The sequence below is a fragment of the Phalaenopsis equestris genome, unplaced genomic scaffold (genome assembly GCF_001263595.1).
Source record: "Phalaenopsis equestris unplaced genomic scaffold, ASM126359v1 Scaffold232974, whole genome shotgun sequence".
Taxonomy (NCBI): Eukaryota; Viridiplantae; Streptophyta; class Magnoliopsida; order Asparagales; family Orchidaceae; genus Phalaenopsis; species Phalaenopsis equestris.
The window spans coordinates 477,375-494,692 of record NW_018250931.1 but is presented as its reverse complement, the minus strand read 5'-3'; the positions used below and the strand labels follow the sequence as shown (position 1 = coordinate 494,692).

The 17,318-nt window shown below is 32.3% G+C and overlaps 1 protein-coding gene across 2 annotated transcripts; it reads left to right on the top strand.

Annotated features, from left to right (window-relative positions):
* Positions 1-738: 738 nt before the first annotated feature.
* On the top strand, positions 739-11,097 carry LOC110038490 (protein C2-DOMAIN ABA-RELATED 11). 2 transcript variants are annotated; one of them, XM_020743350.1, is made up of 4 exons: positions 739-862; positions 1,467-1,593; positions 8,429-8,524; positions 10,568-11,097. In XM_020743350.1, exons 2-4 carry the CDS (start codon positions 1,483-1,485, stop codon positions 10,856-10,858), a joined length of 498 nt encoding a protein of 165 aa, XP_020599009.1. In that variant the 5' UTR covers positions 739-862; positions 1,467-1,482; the 3' UTR covers positions 10,859-11,097. The 2 variants fall into 2 exon arrangements, with proteins under 2 accessions (XP_020599009.1, XP_020599007.1); XM_020743348.1 differs by having other exon boundaries at positions 739-853; positions 10,568-11,096.
* Positions 11,098-17,318: the final 6,221 nt, after the last annotated feature.

The window sequence follows — 17,318 nt, the reverse complement described above, 5'->3', positions numbered from 1 at the left end:
ACTAAGTTAGAAATCGAGATGGAATTCACTAACTCGTTAATGGAAGAGATCTAGTGGAAAGGACTACATTTCAAATTCAGCTAAAAGTCTAATGATAAGTAATGACACAAAAAAAGACGAGATTTAGTATTACATTGATGGAATGCAAAATGTGGGTTTCAATATTCTTTACGGGAGGTGAATATTTATAAATAAGAGTCACTATCTCATTTATAAACCATGAAGATCTAAGAAAATTCAAGTTCTAAAATTTTCAAATAATAAAATATTCAAATCTTTCATTTTAGAGTTCTTATATTTTCTCAAGGTCCTTATATTTTAGCCTTTCATTCATGAAAGTTTGGTTGACTTAAAAACCAAATAAGAGATTTTAAAATTGCACAATTAGCTTGAAAAAAAAGCTAATAATTAATGTTATGCTTTAATTTATTCAATTATCTCCTTATATAAATACATAAAACATAAGGACAAGAGAGATACTATAAGATTATTCAATATTTAAAACATAATATAAATATGAGCCTATATATATATTTGAAGTATTTTATAATATAAATATGAGCCTATATATATATTTGAAGTATTTTATAATATAAATATGAGCCTATATATATATTTGAAGTATTTTATAATATAAATATGAGCCGCCTCATCATGAAATCATCCACCACCATTCAATAATAATAAAAATAATTATCATCTATATATTTATCCATATAACAACTCATCAATGTAAAACACTCCACGCTGCTGGACCCTCTCCTACTACTCTGCGAAGCGCCGCCGACTATCCTTCGATGCCCTAACCCGGTAGTTCCAGACCAGGAGCATCAGCTCACCGCTGCTTAGTCCGGTTTGAGCAGCTATTCTCCCTTCTGATCTTCTTTTTCTATGATTTTATGGAGATTTAGATCTCAATATAGATAATTCTTCTTTTTTATCGTTAACTTTTCTTTAGTTTGTTGGCTCTCACAGCGCTATGTAATTGTCCCTGGTATTTGCTCCATTGTTCTTAGCTTACTTTCAGATGCGACTGTATGACAATTCATGTTGGTCTTTTCCTTTTGCTTAATATGCGATGCCTATGGAGTTTCTGCTGATTGTTTTCGATAGCAAGCCGAGTTGTTGAATTTTTAAATCTTTATGTTTTAAATTTATGCGATTTGTTCTTTTGTTGGATCCCGGCGCTTGTGCTTCTCCACACACACACACACACTCTCTCTCTCTTAGTTTGCTATTATTAGATGTTAACTAAAAATACTCAAGTTAATTGCAATATTTCTGTTTTCTACTATATTGTGTTCGAAGTTATAAGATTGATTACCACATGCTGTATACCGTATATGGAATAATCAGTGCATGAGGGTTCTCATGATCTAGCATGGGGTTGAAGTTCATCTAGAAATTTGAGATATTTTATATAATAAACAAGGTGCTCTCTTTGTAAGTTGAAGTTCATTCTTTAGGTATTGCAAGCAAATCATGGGGAAAACCATTGGATTCCTAAAAGTCATCATTGTAGAAGGGAAGAGACTGGCTGTTCGAGATTTTATTAGCAGTGATCCTTATGTTATTGTCAGGGTTGGAGAACAGGTAAATCACTTCTTAAGTCTGCTAAAAAATTTTTTTTTTCCCCATTATGTTGTATTTTTATTTTGGCTTTCTAGCCTGAGAGAGTAACAATAGCTAAGGTCATTTGGCTGTAACATGATATCTTGTGTATTGGTTTGGACTCACATTATGATAGATTTTATGGTAGAAGATAACCATAAGCAAACATATTTTTTTCTTATGATACTTATCTAAATCATATAAGCTAGTTTTTACTATCTTAGGTGCTATTAGTACATTTCATTTAATCATTAAAACTCATCTTTTCTAATTTTATCACATATCAATATTAACATTATTAATTTGCCTATCAATGGTTCTTTATGTCTCAATACTCAGATTCAGAGAATATGATTCATCTGATTTCATATTTGTAAAATTCAGATTTAAGCCTCCATATTATTGTCTAGTAACATATTTCTTTGAGTTAATTCTCCATATTAATTTGGCCTGCCTTGAGGAGTTTCTGAGATGGGCAGTAGTGGACCAAGCATAACAAGAGGGATACCTTCTCCCTATCCACCCAACTACAACAACAAGTCTTTATCCCACTAAGTGGGGTCGGCTACATGAATCCTTTTTCTTCTTTGCTTCCAATTGAGTGTAATATTTTCATTTAGTTCTAATAGATTAAGATCATTTCTTATACAATATGCACAACTCTTTTTAGGTCCACCCCTGCTTTTCTTAACATACATCAAATGTAAAACTGTTTCTCTCCTAACCGGATCATGATATGGTCGACATTTAATCTGACTAAACCATCTAAAACGACTCTCTCTAATCTTGTCCTCCATTAGAGCTGCACCAACCCTATCATAGATACATTCATTTCATATTTTGTCTCTAAGTTACTCATCCACCTAAGCATTTTCATCTCAACAACACTTAACTTTTTTTTTTATGTTTCTCTTTTAAAGGCCAATATCCCGCACCATAGAGCATGGCGGGTCTCATCACACCATCTTATTAAATTTTCTTTCAAGTCTAAGCGATACTTTTCTATCACACAATAGGACCGATGCATTCCTCCACTTCAACCAACCAACTTGAGTTCTACTAATAACATTCCCATCCAAATCACAATCAATTTGAACAATAGATCCGAGATATCTAAAATGTTTACACCTTTTAATGATTTGATCACCCATATTTACAACTCTGTAACTAGAGCTACTACTACTCAAATTACATTCTATGCGTTCAGTTTTAGATCTACTCAAAAGAAGGTCTTTTTTAGACTCCAATGTAGATATCCATAATTTAAGTTTTTCCTGAACTCTTTTCTAAGTCTTATCTGCATGAATGATATTATCAGCAAAAAGCATACACCAAGGTACATTCTCCTGTAAATTGTCCAGTAAGAGCATCCATAACTAATTCAAAAAGCTATGAGCTTGAAGCCGATCCTTGATGTAATCCAACAGAAATAGGAAAATACTTGGTCAATCCTCCTTCTGTTCGAACACAAGTAACAACTCTAGTACACATATCTTTAATAACTTGAATATAAGTCATATCTACATCTTTCTTCTCCAGGACTCTCCAAGGAGTTCTCTTAGAACCTTATCGTAAGTTTTTTCTAAATCAATTTAAAATCATATATAGTTCCTCTTTACGCTCTCTGCACTTCTCCATCAAACCTCTCAATGAATGTAGAACTTCCATATTAGACCTGCTCGACATAAATCCAAACTGATTATGAGAAATTTTTGTATCACGTTTTAACTCGTGTTCAATTACCCTCTCCCATAATTTTAAAGTATGACACATCTATAATTTGCATACTTTTATGCATCTTCTTTATTCTTAAAAAATGAGAACCAAAATATTATTCTTCCACTTTTCAGACATATTTTTAGTTTTAAAAATAATATTAAAGAGTTTAGTAAGCCAAGAAACTCCCAAATCTCCTAAATATTTTCACACTTCAATTGGGATATCATCAAGTCTACTGATTTTTCACCCTTAGTTTTCTTTAAAGCGTCATCAACTTCTTGTTTACTAATACGACTGTAAAAATAAAATGTTTTATTATTATTAACAATATTAAGATCACTAAGATTAATTGTATTTTTCAGAAATTTCATTGAAAAATTTATCAAAATAGCTCACCCGCTCATGTTGAATATCTTCCTGTAAGAAAAAACATTTATTGATTTTCATCTTTAATACACTTTAATTTAATTAAATCTTTACTTTTTTTTCTTTGTCAGAAAAATTTATACATATATTTTTTGCGATCTTTAGTACTAATATATTATAAAGATCACTAAAAGCGAATTTTTTACCATCTTTAGTATCACAAATTATTCTCTTAGACTCCCTACGGACTACTTTATATTTTTCTCAATTCTATAAGCTTTTACATTTTAACTAATTTTTATATCACTTGTATTTTATCTTTTCTTGCTCATTATTATTCCACCAGAAACTATTTTTGTTTATAAAAATATTTTCTTTTGATTCTCCCATTATATCTTTTGCTTATTGCTTTATTCCACATAAAATTAACTCTTCCATGACATACCAAATCTTGAAATATTAATGTTTATTCAAAAAAATATTTTTATTTATGTCTTTTAGGTGTCCCATCTAATTCTATGATAATTTTTTATTGCATTTTTTATCTTACAACTCCTAATCTTAAAATCCTTAATTAATAATCGATGTTGAGTACTTAAATTTTCACTTGAAATGACCTTACAATCTTTACACTCACGATGATATCTTTTTTCGTAAGAAAATAATCAATTTGTGTTTTATTAGATATATTCTTATAAGTAATAATATGCTCACCTTTTTCTTAAATAAAATATTATTAATAAAAAAATCATACGCTAAAGTAAAATATAATATGGTTCCACCTTCTTCATTAATCACTCCAAAACCGTAGCCACTAGAAATGTTTCTAAAATCTTTCACCAATCCACCAACATGTTCATTTTAATCTCCTCCAATAAAAATTCTTTCTTCAAAAGGTATCATATGTAATAGATCTTCTAGGTCATTCCAAAATTTTTCTTTTAAACCTATGCCTAAACATAATTGAGGAACATAAGCTCTTATAACATTAAAAATCTTAATATTAACAATAATTAGGGCTATAATTCTATCTCCAATTCTATAAGTTTTGTAACATTATCTTTCATACTCTTATCTATAATTATGCATACACTATTTTTAGTGTCTCCTACATGAATACCAAAGTTTTAAACCCAAACTAGCAATCTCCTTATCCTTTTCTCTAACCCATTTACTTTTTTAGATATATAAGATATTTATCTTCCCATAAATTATAATATATACTAATTTCATTAATTTATCTGAGAACATCTATATTTCAAGATCCTATCATGATATTAGTTTCATGGACAAACTTCTTTACCCACAACCATCCGTAATATAAAAACTCTTGTTTATTTGACACTACATTCGGACGCCGGTGTAGACCCTTGCTAGGGGTGTGCATTGTTTGGATAAATCCAAAAAATTGAACCAAACTGTTTTATTGATTTGGTTTAGTTTTTAAAATAATGGTTCAAATTACGGTTTTAAATTTTGTATATTTTTGTTTACGGGTTATGTTTCGGGTTTTTTTTTTTTTTTTAAATGAACAGACCAAAAATCATTTCTATGTCAATTGAATATGATTCTAGGAATTATAAACCATTAGTTTTGTTTTTGCAACTTCATTTTTTGTAAGCATATTAAATTAATCAATTGAATATGATTTTTTGTAATCATATCATTGAATTTATATGTGTTTTTTTATTTTTAATATATCAAAAATTTAAATTTCGGTTTATGTAGAACCGAACTCATCAAACAGAATTAACATTCGGTTTGATTGATTCGGTTTTGTTGAAGAATTATTTGGCTCGGTTGATTGGACTTGGATTTCAGTTCATTTCTGTTTGTAAAATTTTCAAATCGATCCATCTCAACCGACTGAATGCACACCCTGTATTTATGTCATACAACACTTCACTTCCAGATGACGCCCTGACATTTACGCAAGAATTTAAAGGATTTATGTCATGATTTTTCTAAAAAAATTGTACGTTGGTTATCGACTACTTAATGCAACTCTTCACTTTTCACATCCAGGGCTTGAAACCTGACAATTATAGTGTTTCCTATCCATCCCAATTGGTGAAAGAACATAATGCAAGTAGAGATGAAACCCATGGCTTTGGTAGCAACTTCCAAGTCTCTTAAAAATTGAAATAGATGACACCCACTAACCATCTACTTTAATCACCAACTTTAACTCTAATCATTTATGTCCCCATTATTCCTGAATAGTGTAAAATATTAAACCGATTATATCTACGTATCACTTGATCTACTAAAAATATTCTCTCATAGCAATCAATTTAAAACCCATTATAAGTGTATACCAACTACCCACAAATAGGTTGGTGGCTAATTTTATCTATCATATTCTGTTTGTTTTTTGTTACTTGACCATTCTTTCAAGTCACTATGTTTAAAGTATGATAGCATGTTTGAAAAAAGTACCGGACATCATTAAGTGTAAGAAAAGCTTTTATGTTATTTATAATATTCTATGGATATATGAGCTGGTATTTCCTCTTTTCATGATTGAAATAGGAGAATAGCTATTTAGAGAGTACTATAATGTCGAGCTTGCTTAATTTTAGTCGTTGATTACCGGTGTGAGTTTGATAACTCCAGGTTTGACACAAACCTTGCTGCCAGCCACCAGCCACCAGCCACCAGCCACCAGCCACGAGCCACGAGCCACGATAGAGAGAATAAAAATTCTGTCAATCTAGCTTCACTCTAATGGATCTAGAGAATAAGGAAGGAGGCAAGATGTAGTTAATTGAATATTATATATTTATTCATGTGAGATCTTTGTAGATTTGCAATTTCAGAAAAATTCTTATTTAACAACAAAAAGATAACACAATCAATCCTAAAATGAAGATGAAAGGGTTTGTATTTCTTTTTTGATGGATGGAAGCAGCGCTTCAGAGAATGTGTATGGACATGAAGCTCAAGTAAGAGTGGCGAAAAATTCTATATTGCCTTTGATTTGATTGAACTCCTAATAGATGGAGAGCATTGGCTGACCGGTCTTAAGAAGCGCCAGTAATTTAATATGATAAATTGTGGAGTTTTACTTGACTTTTTACCTATAAATGGTGAGTATACTACTCATCTTAATTAACTTTCAGCTGTGATTTTGTGAGCTTTTGTTTTGCTCATGCCATTGTTGAACTACTGGTTAAAAATAGCATCAGGGTCTGATCAGAGTGCTGAAGAATCTAATATGAAATCATTGAGTGGCTTTCTAGTAGGCACCTTGATGTTTTCTGTTTTTTAACGTTTTATTGTAGACATATTAGAAATCGAGTTCTAATAATGTGGTTTAGGAAATTTTTTGGAGCTACGTTGATTCATAGTGATATTTTCTCAATGGTTGTGATTATTAGAGGTTTCTTTTTCTTTGATTAATTTAAAGTTGATTAGTGTCCATAAACTATAGTTATTGTTTATCCATTATCTTCAAGTCTATTGGGATTTAAAAAGAGGATATTAAGGTTCTTGAGTAGCTTTTGAATGGGATGCCCTCAAGTAGAGATGGCTTATGGATTGAGAGGCATGGGGCAGTTGTGTAACTTAGAGAGGACAAGTAGTAGAGGGATAGGTATCTAATCGATAGGGGTTGGAAGTGAGGGAGCTTCAGAGGGCTGGATAAGAGGTTGGAGAAGGGATTGATGCAGCCAAGTAATACGAGAGTTCTCAATTTAAGCAATACTAATCGTTATTTTCTACTGGAAACCTAAGCCCTCAAATATTGTATGGATGGTAATAATGAATATTTTCTCAAACATTGCATTATGAAAATGACACAAGTAACTGTAACAATGCATAAACCAATATTAATGTTACAAATGAAAATTGAGATAATGCAGTCAGTGGAATCCGATCACTTGAAGAGTATCGATATCAAGGAGCAACAAATGATGGTCGACCAAACTTTATAACCTTTGGTTAATAATGCTGGTATTTATTCATATTAAAACAAATGTTCTAAGCTTGTACTTGTTCATGTCATATTTTAACTCATGCTTAAGTTTTTGTAATAATTATATGTTTTAATATTTATTGTTTGTTGGGTCTAGGGGTTTAAATAATTCAATTTGAGTTCGAGTCAGCCCCAAATTGAGCTTGATTAATTTAATCGAGTTCGAGCTCAAGCACGAGCTTAATCCTAGGAGTTTGTGTTGGCTCGCTAGCTGGTTCTTTCATCATAAAAGTGAAAAGATTTTGAATTAGCCAGTATATATAATAAAATGAGAAAAAAAAAGTTATCCAAGAAGAAATGATATAAAATCACTTGATATGGGAAATAAAATATAATTTTGTAATATATTTCATAATTTATATTCATACTCTTGAATTTTAATATATTTTAATTATATTTTATATTAATTTTTTTTAAACGTCCTGGCTCTCTAATTACCGATGCAAGTAGAGGCTGATTCAAATTTTACTTGTTAGATTAGCTCGTGAGCTACAAGTCTAGCCCGAGCCAACTCACGAGTTGGATTGGCTTAACTAGATCCATAAGTGAGTCAAAGATCAAGTGAGCAAGATTAAGAAAGAGCCTTTTTATTTTCCTTTGAACCAAACTCAATTTCACTGTTAAAATCACTGCACTTACTTTCGCTACTGCTTGCGACTACGTGTTTTTGATGGAAAATTAATATTTTGTCTTGATATTGTTTCTTCTGTTTTCAGAGATAAAAGTTTACCTCTAACAAATTGTTTTCATTGGCAGCTGGAAAAAACGAAAGTGATTAAAAGCTGTCTTAATCCTGTGTGGAATGAAGAGTTGACATTCTCTATAACAGAACCAGTTACTGATCTGAAGCTGGTACGTTACCTAATATCCAACCTTTTTTTAGTGATTTCATGGAGAAAGATTTACATGCATATCGGTTAATTCTTGTGTATTTACATATCTAACACCTAAACTTCAATTTTTATATATCTACTACATAAACTTCAATTTTAATATACAAACCACCTTAGCTATGCATGAAAAGGTGTATTTTACTTTTTAAAAGTAAAAATGGTGGTATTTTTTATATGAAATGAAAAATCTGGTTGTTATAAATGTGAAAAGCAAAGCTTACATGTTAGACATGTAAACAATAGAAATTGGTGGTATGTAGGGCTGTAATCGAGCCAAGCAGAGTCAAGTATGTCGTGTAGTGGATTGGCTTGGTAGAATCATAAGTTGTTCATGTTGAGCTTGAGCTGAGCTTTGACTTATATGCTCATATTTGATTGACTTAAAAATTCTAAGGTTCATATTTGATTTGTACTTGGCTTGTTTATAAAGAGCATTTGCATACATACCACATATTTCCCCTGTATTTAAATATCTAACACCTAAACATTCATATTTATTTGCATTTAACACTCAAATATTTAACATCACATAAAAAATAACACCATCATTATATTTTTGAAAGTGAGGTCCATCTTTTCGTGATAGGTTTGTGACACTAAAGTATTATAAGTATAATTATCAAATTTTTTGTGTTAGATATGCAAATACATAAGAAGTGTGTTGTATGTATGTAATTTTCTTTTTATTAATTGAACAAGCTAAATAATTACATGACTACTTAATTTTTCATAAAAAATTAAAAAAATTATTTGCTTTTTATTTTTCATATAAAATTAGTAAATATGCTAAAAAATTTAATGAGTATTTAATTTTTTAATATAATGTAATTTACAAAAGACTTTTTAAATCTAAATAAATAAGTAATTAAATAAAATTTAAATTAGCATCTAACTAATTTATACCAAATAAATATCATAATATATAATTTGTGAGTGAGCTTTCTTATAAATAAATACTATAAATAAGTACAAATAGTTTATTGAAATAAAAGAATACAAAGAAATTACAATAAATGTATATGCCCATTGATGATAAATTATAATATATTATTATTAAATATTTTATTAAGTTATAGTTAATTTATTTTATTTAAATAATGAATCATATAAGTATATAACAATTAACAAATTACTTGTTGAACAACAAATAAGTTTGTTTGTGAATATTAATAAATGAGTTAGACTATGTTTAAATTTGGTTCATTTAAGCTTTGATTTAAAAAATGTTCAAACTTGTTTATTTATTATTTTGAGCAAACTTGGTTGAGTATTAATCAAATCGAGTTCGAGTTGCTCATTAAGTGCATTGTTTCATTTACAACCCTAGTGGCTATGTATATAAATGCCCCTAATTAATATTGTTAAATGGGAGTTGATACTTGGCAATAAATTTTTCTTTATTATTTCATAAATTTCACATTAAAATGCGAAAGGAAAATATCTGTGAAAGGGTTGGAGTAGCTTCAGTGGCAAACAAGATTAAAGAGTCGCCTTAGATGGTTTGTTCACATTAAACATTGGTCATCTGATGACTCAGTTAGGAGGGTTATGATTTGAATTATGTTAAGAAAAATAGAGGTATACCCAAAAAGGTTTGGCTTGTTATTTAAAAATGATCTTAATTTATTAGAATTATATGAAAATTTGACATTCAATAGGACTAGAGAAAAAGAATTCATGTGGCAACCCCACTTAGTGGGAAGCTTGTTGTTGTTGTAGTAGTATTTTGATAAATTTTATTGTTGCTTTATAAATTTCTCTTGGGATACATCACTTTGGATTATCTATTTCTTTAGGCCATTTCAAAATCACACTGACATCCTTCAAAATTTTAATTTGCATATTTGATGAATGGAATGGTCTCTTTTATAGCAGAACAAATTCTTATTCTTCTCTGATTCCATTTTTTTTGTACTTTTTTTTGATCTCGTATAACTATGGACATTTTTATTGAAAGATGATAAATCAAAAGATAGAATTAATCGATCGTCATTTATTTCAGGAGGTTTTCGACCGGGATCGGTTCAAGGTTGATGATAAGATGGGGCACGCCTTCCTAAGCCTCCAACCAATTATATCAGCCTCAAAGCTGAAGCGAGCACTGAAGCTCTCAACAGGTGAAAGCGAAACCAATCTCAGAAAGGTAGCTCCTAACATGGACAACTGCCTCATTGTAGATAGCTTTGTAACTTTTGTGGACGGAGAAATTGTTCAAGATGCTTATCTGAAACTGCAAGCTGTTGAGTCTGGTGAATTATTTGTAAAGCTGAAATGGTATGACCTCCCCACATAATCAGTATCAGTTTGTTGAATTGTACAGATTTTTCTTCTTCTGATTTGTAAAAGGGAAGTTTACATACTTAGCACACAGTTCTTATGTATTTACATATTGCACACTTAAATTTATGAAAGTTTAGATGTTGAGCTATATAAGTATGTAAGAATTGTGTCCTATTCATGTAAGTGCCTATTTGTAAAAATAGCAGTGGTTCGCCCTCGAATTAAGTTTAAACAATTGCCAATTATTTGTATTTCATTTGTTGTGCATCTTCAGGAATTAGCTTGAGTTCATTCTGTATCTGATCATAGATTCATAAAAAAGAGAATAATAAAATAAATGAAAATTAGGGGACCTTTGCATACATACACCTTTCCATGCATGGTTAAGGTGGATTGCATATAAAAATTGAAGTTTGGGTGTTTGATGCGTAAATACACTGGAATCAATTGTTAATTATGTAAATCTTCCTAAAGTTTATGAAAAAGTTTGAATCTTCAGTCGACAAAATCATCTACATCAAAAGCAGTTCTTCGAACAAATGAAGCAGAACCAGATCTGTTTAGACATTTAAACTTTGACAGAAACCTCTTTCCACTTCCCGAAGTCTGTATACGGTTTACTGCTTGGATTACTCTCTTTCCAACCTGATATTGCATGACATACTGCTTAAAGTTTCTATATAACTCCTTGATGAAATATGAGTTTTACAGATTGATGATTTTTTATCGACCTGCTTTCTTAATCCAAGCTCTAGCTTCTTCACCTTTAAAGCAACTTTAGCTCTCTCACCTGCGTTTTCTTCTCACTTTTTTGCAAATGTATCCGTTTCAGATAAAACTGATTTTCGATTGCTAATGTGATCTGGTTCGAATTTTCTATTGACCTGTACAGCTCCATGGATCTGCTTCTAACTCACTAATTCAGAAAAAAATCAGGAAATAATACAATTTACTGAGATTGCCTGACTACTGCTTGAATTCTCCAGAATTGATAAACTCTGCTCTGAAACTGCAATTTTGTCATTCTGGATTGATTTGCAACAATTATTTTCATTTTGACGCTCTGTGATGAATCCTGTACCACAGGCTGTTTTTACCTCGATTTTCTTCACCCGTTTCATTTTCATGCTCTGTGATGGCTTTTCCTGAAGCATAAGATAACAGTGATGTTACTTGGAATGAAAAGTTCCATTAATCTATGAACCTTGATTTGTCCATTATTTGGGACACAGGAAAAGTGTTCTATTCCAATTTTAACTGTCAATGGGGCAATCAAATGTTGAGAGATCAGAGGAATTTGTTCTCATAGATCATAAATTATACGCGGCATTTGCATACGTACCACCCAATTCTTATGTATTTACATGTTTAGTGATTGGAGGTTTGATTTTAAAATGACAAATTACATTAAGAAGATTTTCATATACCAGTTCTGCAAGTTCCTACAAATACATCATGGATGAATTGGAGATTTCTGGTGAAGTGAAGAAGGGGTCAAGAATTTTGGTGTCAGACAAGTAAACATAAGAATTAGGCTGCCATAAAAAAATGAAAAAAACTATACACTCAAAATTTAATTAAATTTAAGAAAAAAAGATCATTTTATAGGAGCAAAATAATCATATCATGTACTCTAGATTAATCACAAAAATTGAAGTGATTTTCATGATGTACAAAAGTATAAAAAAACTATAGATATATGAGATACTAATATATTTACAGAACAAAGAAATTAGAATTCATGACACATAGCCTTTTGGGCAAAATACAAGGCACACAATCATCGGGTTAATTGGAGGGAGAATGATACTTAGGAGCTAGAGACTTATGGGTAGGACTGTCAAAAAAGCTCGTTGTTCACGAACAGATCGTGTTCGGCTTGTTAAGAAGCTTGTGTTTGGCTCGTTCGCTAAGTTAACCAGCCGAACACGAATAATTCGTGTTCGACTGGAGGAGTAGTGGGGACAAAAGTGGCATCTGCTAGCCAGTTAGCTGGTCAGTTGCTTTCTCTGTAATTGAAGTTGAGCTGAAGTTGGCACTGTTTTTTAAATTCCTTGATGGATTTGAGCAATTGGAGTATATGCATGGGAGGAGATATGGATCCTTCAATCAGTTGGATGAGCAAGGAGTAATCAGTTTCAACCATTATATAAAACCATTTCATCTGAATAACAATATGTAGTGCCCACGAAAGAGCAGCTGTTTCAGTTTCAAGTGCATCTTGAGCATTCATAGGGCTTTAGAAAAACAATTTGCAGGTGCCTGTGTAGTCTCTGAAGATCCCTCCAAAACCAGCACCTGCACACTAAAACTCCCATATATGTTAGATTTAATCCAGAGGATAGTAGGTTTAATCCAGAAGGCTGTGGATATCTTTACTGTTCTTTGTGTAGAGCAGCTGGTATTATAGAAAATTTCAGGGAACCCTTTATGTTTGATCAGCTTTGGTATGAAAGTTTTACAATGTATCACTGTTAGGTTTGCATCAGGAGGGCATTCCTCAAATTTGGCTTTATTTCTGGCCATCCAAATAAACCAAGTCACCACAAAAGGGATGGTGCTCAAATTGATTTTGTCCCATGTAGTCCAGCAGGCAAAAAGGGTGGCCCAATCCAGATTCAAGAGGTTTACCTTCAAATCTTTAACCAATTCTGACCGGACCATTTGTGCAAACATACAGTGAAAGAAGAGATGGGGAATTGATTTTTCAGCTTTGCAACACAGATGGCACCTGGAAGGTCCTCTCAACCCCTTAAGCTTGAGAAGTTCATCCACAAGGAGAAGTTTATGAAAGATTCTCCAGATTAAAAAAGACATAGAGGGGGTGATGTATTTGTTCCAAATAGTTTTACCCCATGGAACATCCTGCCAGTTGAATAATTTAGCATATATGGCCTTAGAAAGGCTATGAAGCTTGCTAGCATTAATCACTAATTTATCATGATGTTCTCTATTGAAAGAGATTTTTGAAATACAGGCGGTGGCTGTTTGATCCAGCATAGACAACAGTTTTTCCAAAGACCAGGAGTCTCCATTCCAGCAATCAGCCACCAACAGATTAGGGTCAAAATTTGCTGGCCCGGGTGTGAGAAGTTCTTAGGGGCACCACTAATCAAGCCAAAAATGAATTTTGCCCTGACCAAGGTCCCACAAGAATAAGTTTTCTGCCTTTTGTCTGATTTGAAGTAATTTGACCCATATAGATGAGTCCCTCAGCTTTCTTTCTACCAAAGTAGGGTGGGAATGCTTACAGTATTTCCCCATCATGAACTTTGCCCAGAGAGAGTTCTGCATCCTGAATTTCAGCCATAGTTTGCACATACTAATTTGTTGAAGGTGTTCTAATCCTTTGAAACCCAAGCCCCCAGCAATAGTGGGTTTAGTAACCTTTTACCAGCTTGCCCAGTGTAATTGTTGCCTTTATTGAAGCTTCTCTCAATTAACAATTGGGTAAACTTCTTCTTGTTTGTAACTTGGAGGATATAGGAAGGGAAGGATGTGAGAATGCTTTCTAACAGTGTAATTCTCCCACCATTAGACATAAATGAATTTGTCCAGCAGTTGAGTTGAGCATTGATTTTAGTAACTACAACATCAAATTGTATCTTTTTGGTTCTACCTTTGATGAGTGGCACCCCAAGATAATTAAGAGGGAATGTAGCAGTAGAAAACCCAGTAAAGTTGCCAATCCATTATTTAGCTGCAGGATTAATAAGCTTGCTATAAAATATTTGGCATTTAGAAGTATTAAAAATCATACCAGAGATGTCTTGGAATTGCTCCAAACATTTATGTATGAACTTTACTGCACTTTGGAGAACACATTAATGTCATCTGCATACATCAGGTGTGTCACCTCCATATTAGGTGTATGGTGGAATCTGGCATAAGATTTCTGAGATAGAGCATGATCCAAGATTTTGGAAAAATAGTCCATGGCCAGGATGAAAATAGATGGGGAGAGTGGATCTCCTTGCTGAACCCCTCTAGTAGCTGAAAAGAAGCCATGGGAAGCTCCATTAAGCAAAATGGAATGTGAATTAAATTGCAGCCATCTAGAAATGAGAGTGCAGAATTCTGTAGAGAAACCCTTGACTTTGAGAATGTCTAGAATAAAAAACCAGTGAAGAGTATCATAAGCTTTTCTTAGATCCAGTTTATAAATGAGATTTTCTCCTCTACATTGGTGATCTATATCCAATAGTAACTCCTGTGCTAGCAACACATTGTCAGAGATGGTTCTACCTTTGACAAAAGCTGTTTGGTTGGGTTTTATGAGATGGTTCAAATGGGGTTGTAACCTGGCCACAATAATTTTGCTAATGAGCTTGCTGAAAACAGAAGTCAGACTTATAGGTCTGTACCGATTCCAGTTATGGCTTTCAACAGCTTTAGGGATGAGTACATAGCTAGAAGAAGAAAAGTAATTGGGGAGGGGGGTTCCATTGAAGAAGCTTTGGATAGCAGTCACCACATCTTCCTTGATAATGGGCCAAACTTTTTTATAGAAAGCAACTGTATATCCATCAGGACCAGCTACTTTAGAACTATCAATAGTGTTGAGAGCATCCCATATTTCAGATTCAGTTGGAATGAAGGTTAGTTGAAGTTCCTGATTATAAACCAGTTCTTCCTAGAAGAATTGAGGATTCACTTGTGTAGGGGTGAATTGAGGTGCAGTGAGGAGATTTTGAATGAACTCTACAACATTCCTTGCAATACCCTCATAGTTGTTGATCTAATTTCCTTGAGCATCTTGAATCCTGTGAATATTGTTGCATTTCCTTTTGTACTTAATACAAGCATGATAGTATTTTGTATTCCTATCCCCACCCATGAATCTGTTAATGGCAGCCTTCTGTTTAAGAAATAATTCCAGTCTTTCTGTAGCCAGAAGAACCTTTTCAACACTTGCCATCAGAGCAGCTTCACTGACATTTCCAGTCCCAATTTCAGCTTCCAAGATTGCCAGATTTTTCTCAGCATTCTCCACTTCTTCATACACATTCCTAAAACAATTCCAATTCTAATGCTTGAGAGTATGAGCCATCTTTTTCTAGTAGTATTTTTAAAAAATTTAATTGACTACAAGGCTACAAAGATTTATAATCAAATAAAATTATTAATTAAGAAACTAGAATATGAATATATTAAATTATATATAAAAATATTTTAATATAAACAATAAGATATAAATCTCTATGGCTGCATGATTAGGGTTGTCAAAACGAGTATTTGCTCGCAAGCAGCTCGTGTTTGGCTCCCTAAGCAAACAAACAACACGAACACACTTTTTGAGCTCGAAATATAAATGAGCCGAACACGAGCAGAGCCTGGACTCGCTGGTGTTCGGCTCGTTTACACCCATACTCATGGGCGCTATTGGAATAGTTTAGTTAATAATAATCAAATTCTAAACATTAAAAGTGAAGAAATAATGAGAGCAAAAGTATTACAATGCCAAAATTTAAGAAAAAAATATGCAAAATTATAATAATTATATGCCTGGAACTGAGTTCGAAAATCAAACAATAAGGTTACGAGAGAGGATAGTTGAAAATAATATATAAAATCTACATTGATTTTCGATAATCAATCCGAATTTAAGTATATATATATATATATATATATATATATTTTAGAAGCAATGTCATGCAGGAAATTAATGGAACACTACGGAAAGCAATGAAAGCATATTCACTTACTGGTGTTGAATATGTTTTTGATCGAGTGGTTTGAGAACTTTATATAACGGGCAATAAGGGGAAAAGTGTACATAATATACATACATACATACACATCTATAAGCGGACCTTCTATTAAGGGGTCGGTTACCTGTTGGATTACGGTGATCCATCATTTGTCTGACAGTCTAGTCTCATCATGACGACAAGTGCTTCTCATCTAAGGATTGGTAATCGGTCGTCGAACCTAAGCAACCGATCGGTTGACCAAGTCGACAAAATGACAAGTAAAGTTGACTGGCTGCCCTAATTCAGTAGAGTTGGCCAAATGCACCTTGTCGACTTAAGAACTACCAATCTCAACTGGCTAAGAAATAGGGTAGGTAGGTTGATTTTTATACCAAAAATACCCTATAATGTCCCTGTAAAAGCAGAGGAGAACATATAATTGTACACTTCATATCCGCTTATCTATAAATAAAGGGGTCATTTCTACCTAAAGGGGGTAAATCAATTATTCTTAAGAGAACCAATTCTTTTATGATCTCTCTCTTATGTCCTATGCTTTATTCTTTGATACAAGATAAATTCAGATTCAACATATAGATTATTTTGACCAGACTAAATCCAGTTATTTTTTTACTTTGAATATTTTTTTATATAAAATATCTACAGTCTCCCATCACAATATCTTCTTATATTTTATGAAAAATTTTTATAAAATACCAAGATGATAAATTACCACTTTATCACAAAGTTTTTTTCTATGCACAACATATATATATATAT

Coding starts and splice junctions, on each gene's coding strand:
- LOC110038490 (XM_020743350.1), top strand. CDS start 1,483: ATGGGGAAAACCATTGGATTCCTAAAAGTCATCATTGTAGAAGGGAAG. Junction 1,594..8,428: donor TTGTCAGGGTTGGAGAACAG/GTAAATCACTTC, acceptor TTTCATTGGCAG/CTGGAAAAAACGAAAGTGAT. Junction 8,525..10,567: donor CAGTTACTGATCTGAAGCTG/GTACGTTACCTA, acceptor CATTTATTTCAG/GAGGTTTTCGACCGGGATCG.